At 36.6% G+C, this 25,563-nt stretch overlaps 1 protein-coding gene across 3 annotated transcripts; it reads right to left on the bottom strand.

Annotated features, from left to right (window-relative positions):
• LOC130249572 (ATPase family AAA domain-containing protein 2-like) lies at window positions 1-21,551 on the bottom strand. Of its 3 annotated transcripts, none has more exons than XM_056484470.1 (22): window positions 21,443-21,551; window positions 19,435-19,483; window positions 18,508-18,586; window positions 17,455-17,550; window positions 16,410-16,503; window positions 16,108-16,223; window positions 14,696-14,870; window positions 13,981-14,069; window positions 13,477-13,636; window positions 12,674-12,764; window positions 12,265-12,579; window positions 11,524-11,629; window positions 10,880-11,063; window positions 9,293-9,478; window positions 7,978-8,113; window positions 7,626-7,822; window positions 6,272-6,431; window positions 5,750-5,872; window positions 4,760-5,050; window positions 3,922-4,052; window positions 1,762-1,890; window positions 1-332 (listed from the first exon to the last, which is right to left on the bottom strand). In XM_056484470.1, exons 1-22 carry the CDS (start codon window positions 21,536-21,538, stop codon window positions 294-296), a joined length of 3,042 nt encoding a protein of 1,013 aa, XP_056340445.1. In that variant the 5' UTR covers window positions 21,539-21,551; the 3' UTR covers window positions 1-293. The 3 variants fall into 3 exon arrangements, with proteins under 3 accessions (XP_056340445.1, XP_056340446.1, XP_056340447.1); XM_056484471.1 differs by having other exon boundaries at window positions 21,517-21,536; XM_056484472.1 differs by having other exon boundaries at window positions 149-332; window positions 10,880-11,060; window positions 21,517-21,530.
• Between the last annotated feature and the right edge of the window lie 4,012 nt (window positions 21,552-25,563).

The raw sequence follows: 25,563 nt of genomic DNA, 5'->3' as shown, positions 1-25,563 counted from the left end.
GGACAAAAATATTTGGAAGCAATGACAACATCAGGAGTCAGAATCAGGACCCTCTAGAAGAATTTCATGCTGTTTCCATGGAAAGAAAATGCTGTCTTGAAATGTGCTCTTTCATCCAGTGTGCAAGGGGATGATCCATAGTCAGAGTAGAGGTTATGTCTGGTTTCCTTCATATTGTAGAAGTTTCTTTCTTCTATCCTTTGTTTGATAGTTGCTGCAATTGCTGACCCATTAAACATAATTTTTCCATTTGGGAGAAGTACATTAACATTAGAATATACTGAAGTCAAGTATCACAGATAACTTAACATTGCAATTTCTTTCTTCATTGCCTAACAAGAAAAAAAGACAAATTGGGAGTCACAGTGTGAATGCGAGCAAGAGAACCTTGTTTGTTTCTTCATCAAAAGAATTGAGAGTTTGTTCATACATACAATTGTTAGTAATGTTTATTCAATACATGTGCTATCACTTCTTTTTAGACTCATTACTTCAAACAAATCCTTAGGCACTCAAAATACAGAGTAGGCTAGAGACTGGAGGAATCTGTATTATGGGACTATGGATCCTTATCAATGATGGTTTCAAAAATGAGAAAAGAAGCAGTTCCCAAAGAGCCATAACTAAAAGCTAGAACTGTTCTTTTCTGCACTCTGATCAAGTGCTTGTTAAAGTCTCTCTCTTCATACAGCTGAGGTTGCTCCTGACCAACTCATGCAAGTACTCTGAAGAGGAGATGTTTTTTGGTTAAGGTAGAAGTAGAAAACAAACCAAAAAATCAAGTCCAGTCACAAAAACTCAAAAGCACTGATATAACATAAGCAGGTCCGTTTTCATACTAAACCACATCACTATGCTAGGTGAGAGAAGGATGGGTGCATTTCTCAGAAATGGCTGCACAATCAGACCAGAGTCTATTCTAATTCTTTATCAGCTGTGGAAGAAGAGATTGAGATGACCAGGGCCAAAGAGAACAGGCTTGATCATTTTTTAAGGCAGACTGAGAAGCATATAGAATTTTATCTGTTCTCAGGCACAAGCATCTGAAAGACAAATGGCTTCAAGGGCCTTGAAGCTGAAGATTGAATATCCAGCCTATCTTAATGAACTCAATACTGGGAATGCCCAACTGGGACCATGGGTGCCTGTGGAAGATTTCTGCTTAGTTCTGACAACTCAGAAATCCTCTTTTAGAGGCAAAGATTAGATAAATTGACTCATTAGCATACTGCCATAGGCAGAAAACTCCCCATTTGTCAAATTAAAGATCCTTGGACCATGCTAGTTGAAAAGAAAGTCTGGTAAGACTAGAAAAAAGTCTCAAGTTCTTGTTATGCTTCATACTTAATTTCTTTTTAAGAATGGAATGACTACTATACAAGCATTACCATGTGTGCCTGCCTTCAAGGGGAGAAAGAGGAAGTGACACTCTGAGAAATGCACCCTCCTTTCACAGCCTCCACCCCTGAAAGACTTCTGGAGAAGACTATTGACAGACTGAGGTTAACTGGTTTGAGAGGCCTGAGTGGGGGGACCCATTGTCTTCAAGCCTTTTCCTGCTGAAGCTGCCAACAACAATGGTTTTGCAATATGGATAAATGTTTTCCAGACTGAAATGGAAGCCTTGTGAAACAGGCAGCTGAGCTGTAAAGAGTAATGCCAAACAAGCGTGATGTTCACAGTGCACACATACATACACATAGCATGCACACACATGTATAATAGCATGTGCCAGAAAGGGCTAAAAAACAAAAAATATACCTTCACTAACTCAGTTTTGTCATTATCCTCCCGATGTTGGTAGATGCACTGGCTAAGAAGAGCATATAGTCTTTCCATGCGAGATATACTGAAATTCTCAGTTGCCACAATGACTGAATCCAGCACTTGCTGAAGCAAAAAAATGCAAACTACAATTCAGAGTAGCATAAGATACATCTTACTTCCTTATACTATTATGTACAAGTGACACTTCAGAAAACCAATTAAATATCTCAAAAGATTCAACTGGAAGAAGTAAATTAATATTACACACATCAGAGAAAAGGGTTATATTTCAGACAGTATTTTCTTACTCGTCATTATATGACATCAGTGATCATAACAGTCAATGAACTGCTTCTAGTACAGCAGGGAAGGACACGATCCACTTTGTCACAGAGTAGCTGCCACAGGGAAGTCATGGCTGCATTTCATTAGAAATGCAATACAAGGCCCTGGAAAATGTGTGTTCAGAAATAAGCCTACAGATCCTCCAGACAGAGCTGTGTCAGATGGAAACAGAAGCATCCTTAGGTGCTCACCTCTACCCATTAGCTGAATCTGTACTGTGACTAACATCAGCCAGCTCCTACCTTTCAACTCAACAGTGGATTAACCACCAGAGCAGTCTATAAAAAATTACCAATCTCTCATACAGTTCCTTGTGTTAGCAAAGATGTGAATGTGTAATCTGGGGAATGCAACACTAACAAGCTAGCACAGCACTGCTGGGGCTGTTCAGTAGCTGTGTGCTGTGGGAGGTTGTACAGATGTAGCTGAAGAGAACAGCAACACCAAACAAAATATTACTGCCTCACAACTGCTTGCCAGACTCAGCCTCCCTTAGATCAGCTACTGCAAGATTTAATTTCTATGCCTAATATCAAGCAAATAAATGAACACATATCCAAAAGAAACCCCCCAAAAAAACAAACAAAATCAACCAAACAAAAACCCCACACAAAACCAAGCAGCTTCATTTTGGAGGAGCTCTCTGGTAGAAGCAGTGATTTCCAGTGACACACATGTTAAGGAAATAAGTCTTCTAAAACATGTGTTCCATGACTGTAGCTCTCTCCTCACAGCCAAAACACATATGAACAGAAATATCTGTAAGGGCTCTGCCCTACCACTTCTCCAGTCAATAGGCAATAACTTCAGATTACATGCCATTAGCATCCTGATTCTAGAAAAACCTATGTAATTTATTCAAATATACAAGCAGACATGAACAACACAACCCCCTGAAATTTGCTTCCTCAGGAAGCCATGTTGGAAAGTTAATTTAACCTCTACAGTTCTGATCAACACTTAAAATGTGATAGAAATTGTGCTGGTGAGCCCTTTTTCCAAAGGGGATTTTCTCCCCACCCAATGGAAACAACCAAGTAGTACTTCCTTTCTCATCATGGCAAGTAACAGTAACTTCCTCTGCTTTGACCAACCTCCAGGACTTCAACCTAGCAATTTCCTGAATTTTTCTTGTGGCTATATCCCCTGAAGGGCAGCTCATTCTTCTACCTTCTAGTTCATGCAAAGGAAGCTCTTTTTCCCCTGCAGCTAGGCTCATGTTTGATCCTTTCCCCAGCTACATACTAGGATAACAACTTCTGTCCTATAGGGGACTGGAAAATCCATGTAACACTGTAATTATATGGATGCAAAATTCTAGCACTGAATTTTGAAAGTATTTGAGAAAAGCAGATATTAGTATTTTATCCAGGATGACCTTTTGACCAACCTTCTAATTTCAGGTTTAAAGTCATCACTGCTAAAAAATAAGGTCCTTTTCCAGTTCCTAATTAATGAAAACATGCAAACAGCAAAACAAAACACCCATCTCCCCAGTCCATCATAAAAACTGCCAACCAACAGTAGCAGCAGGTTGTCAGTGAACTATCTTAAAATTTAACAAACCCTTTTATATTGAAAATTAGGAAGAGAATAGTCTCCTAGAAGCCAGTTCACCAAAAGCAACAGCAGCCATCTACACCAGCTGTGGAAACAACAGTCATTAAAAGCTGAATTATTTCACAAGCTATTTATCCCTCTCACAAATTGTTTGAATTGGCATTGGTTAACAAGTGACTTAACTGACAACTATACAGATAGCAAGAAAACATCCTATGTCAGTACTAACAAAATTGAAATTAGACTTACTCTGAGCTCAGAGTAATCCACAGAAACTTCCCATGTGCTAATTTCCTTTGCTTTCTCGTCACATACTTGAAGTTGCTCATCCACCTGAGAATGTCCCACACAAGCTGTATGATGTACTTGTGAATCTGGAACTACACACATTTTTTAAATCAGGATTTCTCTTTATCTGGAATACAGTATCAGTGAAGTATCCTGTACCTGGAAAACAGTAGCCCTCTGCAGTAACAGAGATAGAACTGTTAACAATTTTTTTTTTATCTAGAAATGCTTGACTTCTATCTTTCTAGTGCTGCTCCATAAAACTAGGAACTCAGACATGAGAAAAAGCACTAGAGAAAAAAAGGTAGGGTAAAATTAAGAAAAAATATTCATTCATGCTGCCACTACAGCACTGCACATTAAGCTGAAGTTAAAAAAAGCCAAACATGATCTAAAAAAGAAGTATTTTAGGTTAGGAAACACATCAACACATCTTACATTTCCAACATTAGGATATGATCCTTCTATTCCACAGGGGTCTCTGAGTCCACACTGCTTTAAGTACAGCAGCACAGTTTACACTTATGCTCCTTATTACTGGGAAGATACTTGTACAATTCGGTACCATTTGAAAAACAAACTGCAGAATCAAAAAATACAGCCACTGCAGAAACCATGACTGTAGCCAGCTAGAGAACTAGAGGAGCAGCATCATTATGCAAGGAACACTGTGTGTTGATTTGAGAGAGACACAAGAGAAGTAACAGAATGAAATTCAAGAAGGCTAAAACCTAATACATAGTGTAATCCTTCTCAAGAACAAAAAGGAACTAAATTACCTGTCTGACCTTTCACTTACCATTTGAACCTGCATCTTCAGAAGTTCTGGCTATTTGGCAATCTGGCATTTCACTCTCCTCTCTCAGGTCTGAACATTCAGGAAGCATGACACTCTTTTCTTCAGTAAGGGATTTAGCCACAAGGGTCACTCTCTCACTTTCATTTTCTGTCCCATTTTTCTGCTGTCCTTGAAGTACATTTTCATGATCTTCCGTTGGACTGTGCTGGGAGAAGGCAAACTGAAAATTCTCCCTTCTTACTGCAATACTTGAAGAGTCTTCCTTCATTGTGCATTTTCTTTTTGACTTATCTACAAAGAGATACCAAAAAAGAGTAATCCAAAAGATTCCCAAAGCAGTTCTCTCTTCAAAATGCAGCAGCAGCGTCTTGCAAGGAAAACAACCACAGGACCTTCAGCACCATATCCCTACATGTGTCTAGAGAAAAGGTTACAAGTTAAGCAGATAAGTTCTCTATTAGATATAGTACAGGCAGAGAAGGGGAAAACACTGCTCCATGTAACTGAAAACTACCTGAATATGCAAAACAGCCACAGATAATGTTTTGGACTTCAAGATGTAGGTGGACTTCAAATGTCTCTTGGCCCATCAAGGTCAAGCTCCTACAATGCCACGAAGCCAGTGTGCATTTCAACTTCATAACCATACTGAATGAATGACCTCAGGATTTACCCCACAATTTGAAGCAGCATAATGAAAAATTCAGTGCTTCTGGCATGAAGAACCAAGCATCACAGGAACCTGCTTTTAGGCCACAGGAATAAAGAAGGTAGCAGTGACTTTAGCACCTTCTCCAAGAAAGTCTGAATAAAATGCAACATGCCATTAGACCAGAAGGTACTGGTGTCCACAGGCACTGCAGGCATCTTCCATTTTTCATTACACTTTGGGTCTGCTTTTTTACACCCCCAGAGAAAAGAATTGTGTCATGTGTGGCTGGTTACAAAGATTGAGACAAGTTTTAAAATTCTCAGCATCAAAAAACGTACCTCTTTCCTTACGAGATTCTTTAATTTTTTGGCAGCGTCGCTCAAAATTTTCATCCATTTCATGCCTCACTATGGAATATGCAGTATCACTCAAAGAACAAGCTTTGTGCCTCAGGAGATGACCTGAAATTTTACAGCCAGAACTGAGCATTTTCTACAAAACAGTCAATGAAACTATTATGGGTACTTAGAATGATTTTTCTTTTTTCATAGGCAGGTTCTGAAAGGTTATCTCAGTCAGTATTTCCAGAATAAAAACAGAAAAGCTAATTATTTTAATAAAGTAGTAGCTGCCAATCAGCACATCTATCACAATTCCATACTCAAACAATATATGTAATGCTAAAACATTTACAACCTGGAAAGAAATGCTTTCTGGGGTTGTTTAAAATTATCTAATGGGGTAGTTTAAAATGATCTGAACCCATATCCACTGTGGAATTACTAAATTTTCACAGACAAAATCTATCAATTTATACACCTGAAATTTTTCCAAATTAGGGATAAAAAATATACCCTTACCTGCATGTCCTTTTTTGGGGTTGTACTGTAAGGCATTGCTACGGATTAGATCGATGTCCTTTAGAAAATCTCTTGCAGTTAGGTACTGCTGCATGTCAATCTTGGAGAGAACTATAGAGAGGTCCATGGGCTTTTTAACAGTGTCCTTGCAATTGGATGCCTACAAATTAAATATGCATGCTCAGAGATTTAAGCTACAAAAATTAATCATTTTCATAAAGTCAAATAAAGAACTTCTTAAGAGGCCCAAATATTTATAACACCTTCAAAGATGCAGAAAATAACCAGTTAGCTTCTTGAAAATTGAAAAGGTATTTCAGGTGTCTTTGAAGAGACAGACCAGGAGAGGGGGAAAAAGAAGCAGGGTGGTCAGAAGCATATGTGGAGCAGAGAGGAGAACTGGTGGGATTCATTTCACTTCCTTTCATTAAATCACAGCACAGAAACATTTCTCAGTAATGTCACCCTGGATTCTCTTTGTTGCTGGCAGCAAGAAAAAATCTGCAGGATTTGCACCTTTGAAGCACCTGTCCTAAGCATCTACTCTAGAATGAGATAATTGGTCATAAAGATGTTGATTTTTCTACCCAGAGCTTAAAAGGAGTCTAATAATAACTACTTTAGATTAGGACATTTATGTGTTTATAGGTTATTCACATCTTGGAAACTACAAGGAAAGAAAAAGACAAGTGAGTGGGACTTTGCTGAAATGCAAGGCTATCTTAAAACTACAACTGACTTGAAAGTACATGCCTCTGGTTTAGACTTATACAGTAAATTCAGTGGGAAGTGTATGGGAGAAAGAGAAAACCATGCAATCCTTACGGTTGATTATGTACTGAGAAAAACCCTAGATGAAACTGAGAATAGCATCTGAAATTTATTTGACAAACTGCTGCCTCTACTGTTCTCACAGAAACTATTGACAGTTAATCAAAGAGCTTTAGACTTTATTAAAACAGCCCCATAGGTACTTCTTATAAATATAAAGTGATCTCTCTGCTGCAACACACCTATGTATCAAAACCTATCCATGGGCAAATTGTGTTGGCATTTGGTGTAACTGACACTTGGACTAGATCATCCTTGTAGATCCTTTCTAACTGAAATATTCTAAAGTTTCAAAGTCCTTTTAGATAGAGTTTTCAGTGAATACTCAAATAATAAACATTTGAGAGGCTCAAGGAGTAAGTAAAAGTAAAATTCACTTCCTTCTTCTTGGAAAATCAGAATAGTACATTCCTAACACCAAAGACAAAACCTTCCCAGAAAGAGCACAAAAACACCAAGAAACAAAAACACAGAGGAATTATGAATATGCATAGTCATAATGGCATTATAAGTGATTACTAACCTCCTCTGGGTCAATGGGCTTGGTAAATGCTTTGAAACGTTTGTCTATGACAAGTCTTTCAGCCACATTTCTTAAGTAAATCCTAAGTTCACGTAACGTATCCTCTTCCTGCTCTTCCACCCGTCTTATTTCTTCCTCTGTCAGCTTTCGAGGCTGGGGTGGTGGTGCTACAGGCAGCACTTCCAAAGGCTGGCAAGCTTAATTAAATCAGAAAATTGTTAAATAGTTAGTTGATGGGACTCATATACAAGCACATGAAAAATGATTTATAGAAAATTATCACCAAAGTGAATACTGTATAAGCTGTTAACCTAGAGTTAGCAAAGTTTTATATGTAGAATATCCTCCTCACTTGTGTTGTTTTTTAATGCAGGAGGTTGAGCAGCTTGCTTCATAACTAAGTCCTCAAAGAAATGTCTTCTCTCAGTATAGGTAGGACGCGGGATTTTGAAAACTTCTTCATATTCATTATTAAAAAATGCTTTTACCTAAAGCATGAAAAGAAAATTCACTTCAGTTATATAAGGCCATGCAAATTTCTTATATTTTGTTCCAACCTCTCTGAATTAAACTGAATCTAGATAAGACTACCAATGAAAAGTTATCTTTGAGGCCTTGAAAAACCAGGTTTTTATAGCATGGCAATTTAAAATGCCTTCTCTAAGGATCACCTTCTAGATTTTAAGCTCCAGGAGGAAACTGTATGATAAATAACTGAGAAAGGGGTGACTGGGGATTCACCATCCCCTAGTCTGCTTATTCTGCATTTACATGCCTTGCTGCTCTTTGAGTTAAATCTTTATGGCAGCTACAGAGGGAAAATGGCAAATGGTGTTCGGGCTTTCTCTAATTTTATTTTTAATTAATTTAAATGAAGTGTCTCAATTTGAATACTTTCAAGTTGTATTCCATGTTTCTGTTTCTACTACCAAAGAGCATGGAAGGGATTTCAATCCTTATTTTAGAAGGCATTTATTAACAGTACGAAATCTCTGAGACAAAATAATCAGAGCAACATATTTACATTTTGAACACCTTCCTTTAATGCACAGTCTTGTATATCTAAAAAGCTCAGCATGTCCTCTTGAAGAATTTTGTTAAAGAATACACCTAAAAATTTATTTTCAAGTTGCTTAAACAGAAACTGGAACTTAACTTTCTAATTTTTTGAGTTTTCACCCAAGTGAAGGAAGTAATTAATTTTTTAAAAAATAATTTAAAATTGAAATTACATTCCATCAATAACAGTGTAACCTCTGTGTATTTTCAGCAAACATACCTCTGACTTTTCAGTAAAAATGTTTTCAGAAAAACAGTCTTTTCTTCTTCCTAGCTACCTTTCAAGCACCACATTCTTTGCTAAGGACACACCTAACCATCTTGAGGCCACCAAAACCACTGTATAAAGCAAGTCCATACATCTGTCTAATAAGCTTGAATATGTGAGAAGGGAGAAAAAGTTGGGTCAAAGTCAATCTCTATTCAGAAAACACTTCAGGCAAATGCTTTCAGCATTGTTTCGTCTAAGCAAATTTTAAGGGAGTGAGTTTGGATGCCTGAGTAACAACTATAAATTTGCTTGAGTGGCACGTAACTCTAATGCTTCAGGGAACTGTGAATTAACAAGAAATTGAGTAATGAAGGAAGAAAAGTATCGACTGAAATACCTCTTCTGGGAGATCTCTCAGTTGTTCATTAGATGTTGCAAGGAGTAAAACTGGAGCAAACCTTGGGATGCTCTGAAGAAGTGTTGTAAAAACAGATCTCAGCGTAGGTCCAACAGTCTCCCACCATGAAGGGATTTGTGGGACATAAATGATACTCGGTGCTGATCTTTGAGCTTCTCGCATCAACTGGTAAAATGAAAGCTTGGATAAGAAAACTACATCATGTAGAACAGACTACTAAATAACTACATATCAGTCGAACTATCTTTTTAAGTAGGAGGGATAAAGGCAAGACATCAAAACAAATAGATAAATTTCTCCTTAATAATCAGGTAAAATTTTCACTTTCACTCAAATATAGACATTTCTATCAGAAACAAACTTGAATCTCTGCCTGATTTCAAAAGTACTTAGGTATAAGATAACTCCTAAAGAGCCTAAGAACTCAGCCAATGCAGTGGTGTGCCTAAAAAAATCCCAAAGCTAACTCTTTGGTAAGGTGTATTTGCCTGGAGAAATCACTACACAACTGCACCGTTTCCAGTTCAGAAGGGACACACACCCAATTCAGACTGGGGCACAGTCTGAACAAACGCCTGTGAAAAGATGAGGGCTAACACAGCACAAGATGCTTGGCTGTAATTCACAGCTTCAAGCACATTTTGTAAGTGGTGGCCAGTCCTTAGACTGTCTGAAAAGCTGTATCACTCATTGCCTCTCATTACCAAAGGTGGGCTTCAGAAAACCATAAGCCACTGCTTGCAGATGCCACCCCAATCACAGAAGAGAACATGCAACTACTGCATGAGGCAAGTGGAACAGTCCTTTCACACAACAAACTTCTCCAGGCACCATTTCAGATTAACAATCTGCAAAGGACTTGGTCCTCCGATGTGACAAATGAGCATCCAGTCACATAATGTGTCTGTCCTAACTTGTACAGTTCTCAAATGCTGCTACTAGAGACCAAAATGTTTTAATAGTGATGTTAAAAAACAAAGTGGATTTACTGCCCAAAAGTAAAAAAGCAAGAGAGCACTAAAGTACTTAATTTCCTTTTCCTAATTAATGAAAACTCAACATCATACAAATCTAAGTATTCCATGAATTTTAACACTTTTGCTGTGTGTACTGCAGCAGTAAAAGCTATATATGTGTACATAAAAAAACCCTAAACAAACAAAAAAATTCTTTTCCTCAAAACCTTGGCTGCTCTACAAATATAATTTTTAAAAAGGCTAGAGATTGTGAATTTTTATGCTGTCAGGTCGATGCAGAGCCATCTATGGTAGCAAAGTCTTAAGAAGAAACAAAAACAACTTTCTAAATCCCAGGAGACCAGCAGGATTTCTTGCCACAGTGAGGTTTATTAGCATCACTTCCCATCTTCCTGAGTTGCTAGTAATATTCTTCCTGTTACATTTCAAATGGAAAACATGGCTATGTATAAAATCCTTATCATTCCATTGGAAAAGTGGATTTTCAGACAAAAGTAAACAAAACAGCACATTTTAATCAGGCCACTTATATTGACAATGACTTTTGCTTATTTCACTGATCTATGAGACTAACAAGAAAAAAAGCTACCTGCACACATGTTTCATCTGGTGATGTGCTAGCAAACAAAGTTGGTATATCTAGTGAATAAATTGGAAACTTTTCCAGGGAATGTATTACTGCAGCTGCCAAATCAGAAGCTTGACCAGATCCTGGCTCTTCAATCAGTAAGAACCGTGGCCTGTAAGATGTTGGCTGGTCACGAGGATTTCTACTGCAATAAGAAGAAAACAAGTTTAAAAATGGGTGATGAATAAGGAAATTTTTTCCTACGCACTTTGTTTTGTAAATACTCTCTCTGTTTCACAAAGTACTAAGCTAGTCTTTGAACAGGAAGACTATCAAAACCTACTTTCTCACAAACTGATATTCTGCCTCTGCTAGAAATCCTGCCAGTCTCCAGCATGTCTGCTACTCTTTTAGCTGGGTTAAGTAACAGCTCTTAAATCCACAGTAGGACTGTCCAGCCAAATATCCACACAACAGTTCAGTTTGATGGGTCAGGGCAGTGTACTCAGAGCAGAAGGAACCAGTTGAACCTTCACACTTTCATCTGGCAAATACTGATCACCCCACACACACAGTCTCAACTCCTTCATCTAGCATCCCTCCCACCAAAACTGTTTCCACACTCAGCTGTCTTAAAAACAGAGCCACAAAAGGGACAAATGTACCTGCTGAAAGTGCGGAATTCTACCTTTTCGTGATCAAGCATTTTATGAGTCGGCTTCTCTTCAGAGGTTGATGGTGATTCCCCATCATTGTCAACCACATAATTTCCTAAAACGGGATTTAAAGAGAAGAGAGGTTGGTTAACTTTATTGTATAGTCCATATCTCTCTTGCATCAATACACCTCCAAAATTGGTGCTGGAAAACACTTCTCTTGTATTTCATCATTTGAAAGCTGTTTTCTGAAGATTTCGTTCTACCGCAAATCAAAGGAGAATGCACAAGTCTCTACAAAGCTGTCCTATGTCCCATGATTTGCATTGGGTATTATCTCCCTGTTGACAAAAACTTGTGAGTTTTTCTCCTTAGAATAAAGATGATTAGGAAAAACTTACATTGTTCCCAGACACCTGAAAAACATTTCTCCTGCTTTAAACATTTATTTGAAAAGAGGTGCTAATACTTTAAAACTTAGATTCCTCTCTGCAAGTGATAAATGTGATATTAGCTCCAGTCAGCACCAGTCAGCTCCAGCAAAGAAGCTATAGTTCTCGACTGTTTTTGCAAGTCACTCACAGCTCCCACATTGCATAGTGCACTGTGCACACACAAAGTATAAAACTGTGCTGTCAGTACAGCTTAGTACATTTGTGTACGTTGATTGCACAACAAATGAAGAGAATTGCACAGATCACAAGCTTTTGCTCCGGCAGATTTTTAAACAAGTGGATGTAGATGTTATACCTTGCTGCTGGTCCTTCTTCAGTGCAAGCTCAGCATGGGGAAACACTCTCTGCAAGGTTTGTAAAATCCTTTCCAGTGTGTTTTCTAACAGTGGCTTTGAAATAGCTGATAGTGGTCGCCCAGAGGAAGGCATAACCCTTCGTGAAGCTGGAACAGTCTTCTGCATGGCCATAGAAAAATCACTTGCTTTTATTTTAACTGAATCCATGTTTATCTGCAGTCTCTCTCTGCTTTCATATAGCTGAGGATAGCGATGCCTCAAGGCACAGAGACCAGTTTCGGCACATAATGCCTTAATATCAGCACCACAGTATCCTAACAAACAAAACAAGAATCAAATGTTATGTCAATGTCAGACAAAATAGGACCTCAAGGCACATGTAGTAACCACCACTGTTTTCAAACTCACCAACACATTCTTCAGCCAGCTCTTCAAGTAAGTTGTCCGATGGCTGCGGGTTCCAGTCTCGTGTGTGAATTTTGAAAATTTCTTTTCTTGCCTGAAAACAGTTGCATTTCAGTTTGCCCTAAGTTTTCTCTTACAAGAACAACAACAACACAAACCCACAAAGCTCCTTATACCAGTAAAAATATTTTTCTTATCTGCTAAACCTTTTAGTATTTTAAAGGTCAGTTATTAGTACGCTGTCTGCTTCTTCAAGTAGGAAATTTAATAATTCTGAACTTGTTACATTAAACCCTTGCTGGGGGCTGCAGTAAAGTAAAAAACATTTCTATCTTCCATAAAAGTGAGTTTTCCCAAGTGTGAGACCTAATGATTCTGAAGAAAAAAATCATTGTAAAATCTTTATCTACAAACAGAGATTTTTTTTCATCAAAGAAAATTCTCACAAATTTAGCAAAATGTCATGAAGCATTTCTTGGTACACAGATTAATCATGGCAGTTTTCTAGAATTCTACCACAGTAGGGAATCATGTATTAAATCTTTTTAAAGGCAGCTCATCTCCTATTCCTGACAGCAAATGAAAACTGAAGAAAAATGTTTGTGCACTTTTACTATCTTTCAATCCAATAAACCTCTTTTTCCCTTTTCCAAGAAGTGATAAGAAATATCAGAGATAGCCAGAGAGAAAACTCATAAAGAGGTCTCTAGTTTTGCACACCATCTCCCCCCCTTTCAATATTTTTTTGGTGTTAAATACCCAGTTTTATATTGCCACAGAAGTGTAAGATGAGTGGAAGCTCTGACCTCTTTGTTTGGCAAACTGAAGCGGAATTCTCGTTCAAAGCGCCCAGGTCTTCGTAAAGCAGGATCTATGGAATCCAGTCTGTTGGTGGCTCCTATTACCACAACCTCTCCTCTGCTGGCTAAGCCATCCATAAGTGCCAGAAGTGTCCCCACTACAGAGCTAACAGAAAAATATGGTTTTCATTCACAAGCTTAGTAAATTTTCTTCAGTTACACATAACCTTGTCCGATCATCACTCAAAAAGGATAAGTTTTTATTGATGAGATGCTGTTTAGCAAAAGACATTTTAATTCATAATAAAATACAGATAAGCTAACACTGACCTTTTGCTGATATCAAGCCCAGCAAATTGTTTTCAATTACTGTTTAAAAATCTTTGAGATTCATTTGCAAGGAATAACTAATTTTCAGTAAAATGAATGAATCACTTGAAGTAAAATAAGTTGCCATGTTTTTTTCACAAAGATCAAACAGCTTCTGTGTAGATATAAAACATGTCCTACCTATGAATTTGGTCTTGTTTATCAGACCGTACAGGAGCCAGAGCATCAATCTCGTCAAAGAAAATAATTGAAGGTCGCATCTGGTAGGCCTACAATGAAAACACAGGAATACTGACATCAGGAAAACAGCCCTACTTGAAAGAGAAAATGCATGAAAAACATCATGCTTGGAAAGGCACAAATTAGATTTTTCAGACTCTGTTAATTGAGCTAACAGAACAAAGTGGCACAAGTAACCAAAGACAGCAGCCTATGTCAACCCAAGGAGACTGGGTGACAAAAAACAAAACTACACCAGGAGTTTTTACATCTACCTGGCAACCACAAGAACAGAGCTAGGACTTAGCTAAGTTACAGCTTCTGGAAACAATCTCTGTTACCAGTTTAAAAGACCCATGCTTTCAGCCTGCATCTCTTTCCCTCTGATCTTAAGCCACCACCTCTTACTTCTTGAAACATTTTTTGTGACTTTTTGGGAGGTCGTTGGGTTGTTGCTTTGAGGGAGAGGGGGTAGTAGTGGTGATGCTTTGCAGGATTTTCTTATTTCCTTTACTAATCTTTCACAATACATCTCAAGATTTCAAGTCCCTAAAACTTTACTGAAAAAGGAAACAGTGGCAATCCCATTTCAGTGAAAGGAGCTGACAAAACATGTTGTAGACCATAGAAATTTAATTCTAACTCAGACAGAACACATGGCACATTTCAACCTTACCTCCTCAAATAATAAACGAAGCTGTCTTTCAGATTCTCCTATCCATTTACTCAGGCACTCAGCACCTTTTCTCATAAAAAAGGTTACTCTTATGTCACCTTGACTGCATTCATTAGCAAGTGCACGAGCAAGCAGTGTCTTTCCTGTTCCTGGTGGACCATAGAATAGACAGCCTCTGCAATTTAAAAAAAAATCAATTAAAAAAATTCACATAAGAAAATAAAAAACATTAAAACATGGAAAAACACCTATTACAAATCCCATCCATAAAACACACAACTCTGCACTCCTAAACAAAACATCTCATGGATAAGACAGCAGAACAGCTGAAGTATGAGAAAAGTCAAAAGCATTCCTACACAGTTCTCCAAGGCAGCAAACAAAATCAGTAAAGAGGATAATGCAGAAATACAAAACCTTGATAAAAGCTTTCAGCATACCAAAAGGATACCTTGAAAACTTCCGACACTCTAGCAGGGATGGTTGGAGCCAAACAAGAACAAACTTCCAATGCAGAATCTGAAACTAGGCTAACATAGGAATCATCAGTCCATTTTTCAATTGTGCACTCCATATTCCTTCTTGTTTTATATAAGGCAAGATTTTATAGAGAAATAGTTAATTCTCTTTTAAAAAGCTTTGAGTTACTGGAATTGGCTTCCCTTTGCTGGGGATAAAGGAAGAAGTATTTTAAAGCTGGAAAGATATTCTGCATTTCTGCATTTACATCAACTAGAAAAGCCAATACACTGTTGCTTCAAAGAAGAATTTCAATAAATTAAGAAGCAAAGCACAGAAATATTATCTTTCTATTTTGAAATACTTTTAAGGTTACTGAAGGCAAAGAATTCTAGGTCTGAATTCAATATGCCATGATTGAGTTTTGTTGACAAAGAATATATAAAGCTAACAATTAAATCACTGATTATTTTTTTTTGTAACACGGAACTACTTAGCTTTGTAAAGATAGGACAGATTCCTATTTCAGCTCAAATTCAACAACCACTGCAAGTTTCTAGTTGCATATCTGATCAGCTCTGGAACTGATTCTTGAGAACTTGAAAGAAAAAAGAGACAAGTGGACTTTCCTAAACAAACATTTGACTTCAAGTACAAAGTACTTTCTGCTTACAAGCCAATCAAGTCCACTTCCATACAGAGCTTTAAAGAAAAAGTCCCCAACTCTGCCTTTGAAAGCCAAGACACTTGGAAAGGATGGTCTCACCACACAGTAGATCTTTGGACCCACACATATGCTGGATTCTACCTTTTTTTTAATTACCTTTTACTACTATTAATAAAAAATCAACACTGCTGAGGATTTTGAAGCATGAAAACATATCAATGCCCCAGCTGAATTCTCCTGAAAATAGGTAAATTAGAACTTAAGAGTTTTAAACAGTGTCTGTTACCTTGGAGGTTCAATTTTCAATCTCTCAAAGATTTCAGGATAAAGCAATGGAAAAATGACCATCTCTTTTAAAGATGCAATGTGGTCAGAAAGACCACCCACGCCATCAAATTGTACCTAAAGATGAAGTCAACAGAACACATTTTAGATGTTAAAGAAAGCTGCAGCCTTGATAAGGTTCCATGAGAAGCTGGATTGCTTGAGAGAAAATTATAAACCAAGGGAGTTATACATGGCCCATTACTGGAAGCTTTCATAAACACTGCAAATGTCTAACTGCCACAATGAATCAAAACTACTTACTGAACCATCCATTTGCATTTGCTCCACACTGGCCAGACTTCCTCCAGTTTTCATGGTATCCTTGTCAACTCCCGTTGAGGCACACTTCTGAAAGCTGACCAGAAGAGATCTGACTTGAAGTGAGGAAAAAAAGGTGCTTTCTAACTTAGAATGCATAGATAGAAGATTTTTGATTTTCTAATGACAGGAAATGAATGTAGAAGACCTTATAAATCAGCAAGAACTTCCTAAATAGATACATATTCATTCCAACATTTTGCATTTAATGGCTATGAGTAGATAAAGGAAAATAGTCACTCCAGACATTAAACTGAGTTAATTATTTTAACAATAGCACTTATGAATACCTAAGCCAGTCAACACAGCACATATAGGAATACAAGCTCAGAACAATTATTCTCTATGTGGAGACCATGGACTGACTTTGATTAGTATGATGGAAGAATTCCTCCCCTTCCCAAACATACTGACATCCTTCAAATAGTTTTAGCTTTTACCTTCAGAAAGTTACAGCCCAGTAACACTTATTTCAATGGACAATAACATTATAAAGGTTGTCCATGACTCCTGGGCTTTCCTAAGGACTTTGGAATGTGTGTACCAGTAGATACACATCAGAAAGATGTCAGGCTGAAAACTCACTTGTTAGACTGTTATTAAATTAATAACAGTATTTACACAGCATTTGTTAAGTAAAAAAATCTATTTCCCCTACATACAACATTTCCTATTATAGTGGTTTTTGTTTTTAAAAAACAATGGTAAAGCACAGAAGCAGTGAAGTTTTTACATCAAGAAAATACATCAAAGTATGTATCTCTACACTTCCTCCCATTCTTACCTAGAAATCAAATTTCTTACTAAAAGTCAGTTCTAAAAATCCAGTTTTAGAGACTCCAATTAGTTGTCAATACCAACAGGTATGATGAAATACTGCCCAAATTTAGAAAGGGTACAAGATGAAGATGGCAACACTTCATAATTAAGCATATGCAAAGTCCTCCTATGTACACTCCTCCCTCCCCTATTCTCTAATTTCATTAACCTCCTTGAATTTCTCTTCTTCCTCTGTACTTCAAAATCCTCATCATCATCATCAGAAGATAAAAAGGAATCACTGCTGTGGACTCCATATCTCTGTCTGCAAACATTCAAACAAGTCAAAAATCAAAACACACTCTAAGTAATAACAATGTAAGTGAACACTATCTCAGAGTTTACTTTGAAATGCAGTAAGTTTTCAGGTCATTGGACATTTTATCTGATTTTAAAGTACATTATGTGATTTTCCTTGTGTCAGCAATATTTGATTTTTCTTAGGAAGGTAAAATTCTTCACCAGTGTGCAAAGAAATCTCTTAACCAAGTTACTTCTTTTGTCCAGTCTCTCTCTCAGACACACAAACTGAGTTTCACTTAGCATTATGTAACCACTCTGTGAAATATCAACATTTTAAACTTTAAACTTAAACTTTTAAACAAGGATGTTAAAACATCCTTGAAAGCAGAAATAAAGTGTTCCTATCTAGCAAGGAAAGGCATTCTCTGTGCTCTGTTTAGCAGATCTGACACCCCTTTGTCAATACTACTGCAATACATAAATTAGATTTTCATTTAACATTGTTCTCATTTAAGGACAGCTTTATACAGAAACATGAACTGATTCCAAAGAGACATAAGAATCAGTGTGAGTGGTTTATTTAAAAATCCATTAAAACTCCCATAACAGGCTCTCCCTCTAACTACACTGTCCTAGGTTTTAAGAAAATAACTTTCAAGATTAAATCTTCCAAGGTTTTCAGAGGGACATTCAGGCCTCAGTTCCAGAACAAATGAATTTCAGCTACAAAATATCTGCCACAACCCTCATCATCACCTTATCAGTAACCATAAATACTTCATTTTCAAATTACATCTGATGGCTAGTAAAAAGAATGGCCTGCCCCTGCCAGTGTTTTTTTCCTTCATACTCTCAGACTACCACAGTAATAATCATACTATTTATCTGTAGTTGCCACCAGTCCCAAAGCCCTTGAAAGCACTGAGTCATGTGACAGCACTACTGAGAAAGAAAAACTATCACTTAACAATACACAAACCTTTTACTCCCTTTGCATGAATCTTTCTCTGAGACAGATAAAGATTGTACTGAAGAATCTGTCTCACATTTTCTGGTTTCTGTTGAAAGCAAAGAATTTTGAATGTCACAAACAAGTTTAAGATAAAGTGGGATAGTCAAAGAGGCAGAAAATAGGATGTATATCACCCATCTCTAATTTAGGGGAAGTACCAAAGCAGGCAGGAGTTAATCAGTGCACAGTAGAAGCAAAAAAACCTGAAGCTGATTTTTAAGGAGAACTGTAAAATACATCAGTAAGATTATAAATTCTCTTTAATTACTATTCTTTCAAGGTTAGATAGGTCATTTTTTACTGGAAAACAATAAGGATCCCAAAAAAGAAAAATTAACAGAATGTGGACAAGATACAGATGTTTAAGAAAAGTTACTGGCAGAATGAAGGTAAGAAATTTAAAGTTCAGTGTGTGCATGCATTTCCATTTAAAAAATCTTGCTTCCATGCAAGAAATTAGCTCTTAAGAAAAACTGTATCTAAAACCTACTTTCCAATGTATCTTGATAGCACTCAACAAAGCAAAGCTTTTTTTCCTTTTGCCTCACTTCGTTAAGATGAAATTACTATGCACAACATTAAACCCCTGAAGTACTGTTGCAAATAATGATATATTCAAAATGCACTACACAATAGGCATTCCCTCCTGTCCACAGCCTTTTATCATGCACATGTTTTGGAAACTCACTGGGGTTTGGGACTTGTCTGAATACCTATGAGCTCTTTACCAGTACCTAAAATCTGTGGGTATGGCTTGTACTATCAAGAGAAACACAGATTTTTTTACACAGTAAAAAATACCTCACAGTTCAGTCCATCTCAATTGTTTAAGAAAAAGCTTTTGGCTAGGGCATAGTCAAGAAAATTCAGAACATTACTAGCCTACAATGCTACCTGGATTGTCAGTTGTTCCTTCATCAGTTGTTTCCATATCCAGACTTTCCTAATCAAAAGAAAAAGGAAAAATCAGACACAAACACCTAGAAAACCTGTGGGCATATCTGGTGCCTTTACAGTACCATTTTCAAGGCATCCCATACATGCAAAAGATAAAATTAACACACAGGAAGAGGAAATAGGAACACCAATCTGGAACCCTGGATTAATCACACAGATTTCTACTCTAAAACAGGGTTTAGTAGATGTGAAACTTATACACTTGGCCAGATACAAAACTGACTGTATCAATTAGTCACAGGTTAATTATCCAAGAGTGTGGTAAAACCCAGGGCAAAGAAATTCTTAGCAGGAAAAAAAAAAAATCATACTGGCATTTGAGAGATGATTTAGAAAGTACTATGGTCAATTCTGGTTGAAACAAACCACAAAGAAATTCATATCTGATCAAAAACAACTATGAAAGCAGGCTATGGATATGTTTAAAAAACAAAGTGCCTGACATTCAAAAGGACAGTGGACTAACTTGATTTAATAGAACAAAACCAAGACAGAGGAAATATGATCGATTAGTGTCTAAAATTTTAATATGAATTCTGCCTGGGACAGGGGACTGGCACAAGAACAAACACAGATAAAGTAGGTATCAGTAAATTCACTTTTTAGTAAGATCTGAATGAAAACCCAAGCCCTGAGACAGCTATTTGTAAAAAGCTGGGGGTTTTATTTATCCATTAAAAAATGATAAGGCAATTCAGCAAGCACAGTATATGATGTGTTTCAGCATATCACTGCCCTTTCATGTCTTCTGAAGAAGGTATTTCCTCCACTTTAGAACGTAGCTGTGGCATGACTGTAATAGTAAGATGTTAAATTATAATTAGAGACCATGAACAAAATATTAATTTAGACTACACTATGCTTTGGAAAAAGTTTTTTACAGCTAAATTGAAAGTATAACCAAACAATTTCTTTACATGAAATGCCATTCATATAGAAAAATAGTAAATTATTTTAGTATCTACTTCTCCTGTGCAGTGGAACACCCTACTGACTCCCATTCTTTGCTGTCAAGATGTGTTTTCTTTATTTTTGCAAGACTACTTCTGCAGTACTAAGATACAAAGTTGACATGTAAGAGCAAAGACAGGTGATTACAAAAAATCCCCATGAAAACAACAAACAACACATGTAGTCTGATATTTTAATATAGTGTGCACAAAGCAAGAGCCAAGTTTTTCAACACTACTTAAAAATTCGGTCAAATTTTTGTTTTTTTTATTGAAAGGTTTAAAAACAAGTGTTTGGGGATTTGCAAACATACATGCTTTTCATTTAATTTTCCCCTCTTGCTGAACACAGTACAAAAAGAATATCATGTAGGAGGAAAAAAAAAAGAATTCTGAAGATGATAGGAAGATAACAAATAGAACTTATGGCAGTTTTTCATAGCACTTAAGTTGCTCAGCATTATAGCATTAAGTGATTTTTACTTCACAGCCATCCTCAGACAATAGGTTGCTTAGTCTTCTCTTAACTGGAATTAAGGACTCATGCTGATTTTCCATTAATATATATGCTAGAGAAAAATAGTATCTCCCTGCTGATATACTTTGAAAACCTTTCAGAAAACAACATCAATTTGGGCTTTAATTTGGGCAAAGAGAATTAAGTCACCCAAGCAGAAATGTTAGGAGTGCTTCACTTTGCCTGTATCCAACTTTCTGCCATTTCTTAACTCAACAGGACGTTATAAAATTATTTTCAAACATAGAAGTTAATTAAACATGGTGGCAATTCTGGGGCCAAGAAGATCAATTTAGAGGGCAAGTAAAATCTACTGAAAGTCACAACATGAAGTGATCATTTTAGCTCACAAGAAAGCAGCCCACATATAAAAGATGCTCTGGCATGAAGATCTCTCTACAACTGGCAATCCCAAAAGGAAGACACCAATGGCCAATTTAAACACTGGCTGTGTCCAAAATCTTTACACATGAAGCACCTGACAAATCCATCCTTTTGTGCACAGTCTTTGAATTGTAAATCCCAAGACAAGCCACAAGCAGGAGACACTACCTGACCAAGTGTAGTGGAACATTTATGGAATGTTTGTCAGGTTGCTTGGCAGTGCCCCCTCAAAGTTCCAAGCTTGATCACGCCCAACCCCCAAGTCCTTGGCGGGACTTCACTGTGGAGGGCACCTGATGCCCAACACTTGGTAATCACAGAACCTGTGTTAGAAGGGGCTTTTAGCAACTCTCTAGTTTGACACCCCTGCCCTGGATAGGGACACCTTCCACTAGGCCAGGTTGCTCCCAAACCCATCCAGCCTGGTCTTAACACTTCCACAGGTGGGGCATCCACAGGTTCTCTGGACAACCTTATCACCCTCACAATAAAGACTTACCCTAAAGATAGTGGCACATACGGAGGTCTCAGCCCAACCAATGCATGCATTTACCACCAGCTGCCAGGAACAAAAACATCTTCTGCCATCAAAAGAAAGTCTTGAGCCAATATTATGCCTAGCACAAAGCCTTGCTAATAAGGCTCATTTTAGTAGCTTTACATGATAAAAAAAATCCAACTTACTTTGTTCTAAGATTGCAAAACAAAATAGATTGATTTATAGTGGTATAAAACTTTATCGAAGTCTAGAGCTTTGACAGACTTCTAAATCCCAATTTTCCTCATCCTTTAAGCAACCAGTATTACAGAAAATATAATGTGAAGATGGTTTGTAGTTGTAGGATTATGTACTGGGTTGAACTTGGCTGGAACTCAGGTGCCCACCTGCCACTCCCTGAGTGACAGGGCAGAGAAAATAAGATGTGGAACAACAAGTAGCTTGAGATAAGGCAGTTTACCAAAGCAAAAAAAGAAAAGCTGAATTTTGTGTAGCTCAGCAGCAGCCAAAGCACAGGTGTTACCAGCGCCTTTCTAGCTACCAACACAGAGCCCAGCACTCTGAGGGCTGCTGTGGGAAAATGAACTCTGTATCAGCCAGACCCAACACAGATTGCTTTCCATAAACACAAATGAATTTGCATTAATTCTGCTATTCACTTTTAATTATTTATTGATTAGTTTCTTATTAGCTGTTCTATTATTTTTCCAAGAATTTTTTTTCTTCTGTACAGTGCTTGGGTTTTGTCTGGAATTTTTTTTTTGTAAAGCAGTCAACACACAGCTAGCATGATGTATAACTACAAGTATTTTTAAAAATAGGACTGATAATAATTTCTTCTTTTAAGGTGTGCTTTTAAGAAGATAAAGGACATAAGGAAGGTAATGCAGACATACACACAAACGTGATAGGAAACGAAAAAAACAGCTAGGGAGATTACATGTCAAACTGGGCCAGTACAGTATTGAAAAAAGTATCCACATTTTATTTGTTGTGTGGTTGAACTTATAAAATATGCAAGTATGAATTAAAAGAATTAATAAGTCACAGGTAAATAATTAAAATTTTAAATTAATGTCTGATGTATTCTAGATCTAAAAGTGACATTTCTATATAGTATTTTCTGAGGTATGTTCAAGTAGGAAAGCAGCTGAGACCCACTAGTGTCACTGAAACAACCTGCAATACTGAAACTACTACAGTGGTTAATATTAGCTAAAATATTGAATTCTGTTCTTTACAATTAGTGTTTGAAAATCTGGAATGATCCAGCAACAATAAGAAATCTTTATAAATTTAATTCTGTATTTGCTTCTTTGTGATTTCACATTCAAAAAAACTCATGTAAAAGAAAGGCTTCCTTAAGAGAAAATCATTGACTCACTCAGGAGATCAGAAATATCTGAATTTGCTTTTATAATGTTAATTCAATTCAGCTGTATTAATACCTTTCCAGGTCATTTAATGAGAGGGTTTTTTCAGAAGATCCCAATCTCACTTAGATCTGGGAATAAGTGAACAGTTTGTGTTGAATTAGACATTAAATGTGAGGTAGCCAATCCCTCATTTGCTGCAGAATTCTAGAGAACTATAGGCAGTCTAAAGTTATTAATTACTACAGAATACCAGGTCTATGGCATTCAAAGTCAGTGAATAATTCTGGCTATATTCCTTTGTTTCCATATAAAACATGGCATGAATGGATACATGAATGCACTTTATTTCATATCATATTTTATTGGGACTTTCTAGTTCCCTCCTATGTTGAAACTGCTAAATCTCAAAATTCAAAGTTTGTATCTTTAACAGACACATGCTCCAATCACCCAAACATACTCTGACATATGTATTCACTAGGTACTCAACAGTTCATGAAATTAGTGTATAAACAAGCTCAAGCAGATATAAGAATTACACATCCAATTGAGCAACTTCCCCTGATGCTTGCTTTTTCTAACCATCTGGTCTACAGCACAATATTATTGTCACATACACTCTTTGTTCCTTATTAATTTCACTTTTATTTCCATATCAAAATATAGGTTTAAATAAATTATTTGATAAAGATTTGTTGAAAATCTGTGGCACTGCCACAGGCACCTGCATTTATAAATCCCACATTGGTGCTTTGGTCACAGCAAAATCCTTCCTTCCTTTTATTACTCAGCAGATTTAAATTCTTAAAATATTACTGCTGGAAAACTTTGTCAAGTCCTGAGATTTTTTTAAATTTAAATAGCAAGAGAAAAGTTTATTCCAATAGCAATATTGAATGAAATTACAGATTGATTCTTGTATTGTTTTCAGCAGGATCCAATCTCCATCTCAGCTTCTCACTTGCACAGACTTTACTCTCTACAGCATTTTAAATTTTATTTTATTTTATAATTTTAAATTTTATTTTAATTTTCGTTCTTTGTGCATTACCACCTGTGAGAAAAGGCACTTTCTTCATGTACTTCTTTTCATTTGTGCTAAGTCAAATCTCCTTAAACATTCAGTTTAACGTTCAGTTCGTTCCCAGCTTTATGGAGGGGTAGCCTATAACTTGGGCAGCTACAAATAAAGTCTTTATCCATCATTCTGATCCCTTTTTTTTTTATACATGAGTGTATTGAGTATTCTAGCAAGAACTTTTCCACCAATACAGCAAACCAGAGCACTGTGTAAGGGAGATGTTAGGCTGGGGCCATCTACTGGTTGTATTGCTGAGTTTTCATTGACAAATTTGAAAAACTGCTTTACACATGTAATTCTATTGCAGTATAAAAATAACAGCATATATTAATAGATTAATCACCTAAGTATGTGATGTTTCTTGTGTAATGGTTCTTTGTTTTTAAGATTAAATATTGCATGAACTTAATATGGCCAAATTATCAAAAGAAAGAATAATTTATTTTGCTTTCATAAACAAAGGAGCCTCCTATTTCCCAAGAACACCAAAAAGAAAATGAAGAATAAAGTGTAAGATTTCATCCCAAATTATTAAAAATAAATTCCAACCAAAAAAATTTAGCAGATAAACAGAAGACTAAAGCCTTTTAAACTGGAAGTTCTAATAAATGAGCTACTATGAACCAAGCAAAATCCAGACTATTGAGTCTGGAGACCAAAAGTATATTTATATAATGATGCTGTTAAGTATGTATTTATTAATTTATTATATGATAATACTGATAATTATTTGTGTTGCAATATAGTCTTATTTTTTATTTTAACTGTCTTCAGGAGCAAGAGAGAGCATTTTACAGATTTTGCAAGTTTAAGTGAGGCTCTTTGCACTTATAAAATTGCTACACATATACATTTATGTATAGGTATGTATACACACAGGAAAAAAATATATACATACCAACTCCCTACACTAATGCCTATACTTACATAAATATATATTTATACATGTATATAGGTATGCAATGCATGAACACTAATCTATATATACATATACACATGCATGCACACCTATGTATGACATCTAACTTTCACCTTTTATACTCTAAGATAAACAAAAACCCTCTGTTGGTTCTTAGTTATACTGGGATCAAATACTATACACATTTGCCCTCAGCAGACCCATCAGCAGGAGAGCTTTCTAGCAGGAGCTCTAAGTAGCAAGAAATTTTATCAAGAGATGCAAAGTGCAATTTAAAATGTATAAAAAGCAGATAAACAATAAGACCTCCCAACATAAAGAGGAAAGCTTAAACATATTG

The sequence above is a fragment of the Oenanthe melanoleuca genome, chromosome 2, assembly GCF_029582105.1.
Source record: "Oenanthe melanoleuca isolate GR-GAL-2019-014 chromosome 2, OMel1.0, whole genome shotgun sequence".
NCBI classification, from domain to species: Eukaryota; Metazoa; Chordata; class Aves; order Passeriformes; family Muscicapidae; genus Oenanthe; species Oenanthe melanoleuca.
This window is presented reverse-complemented; position numbering and strand designations above follow the sequence as displayed.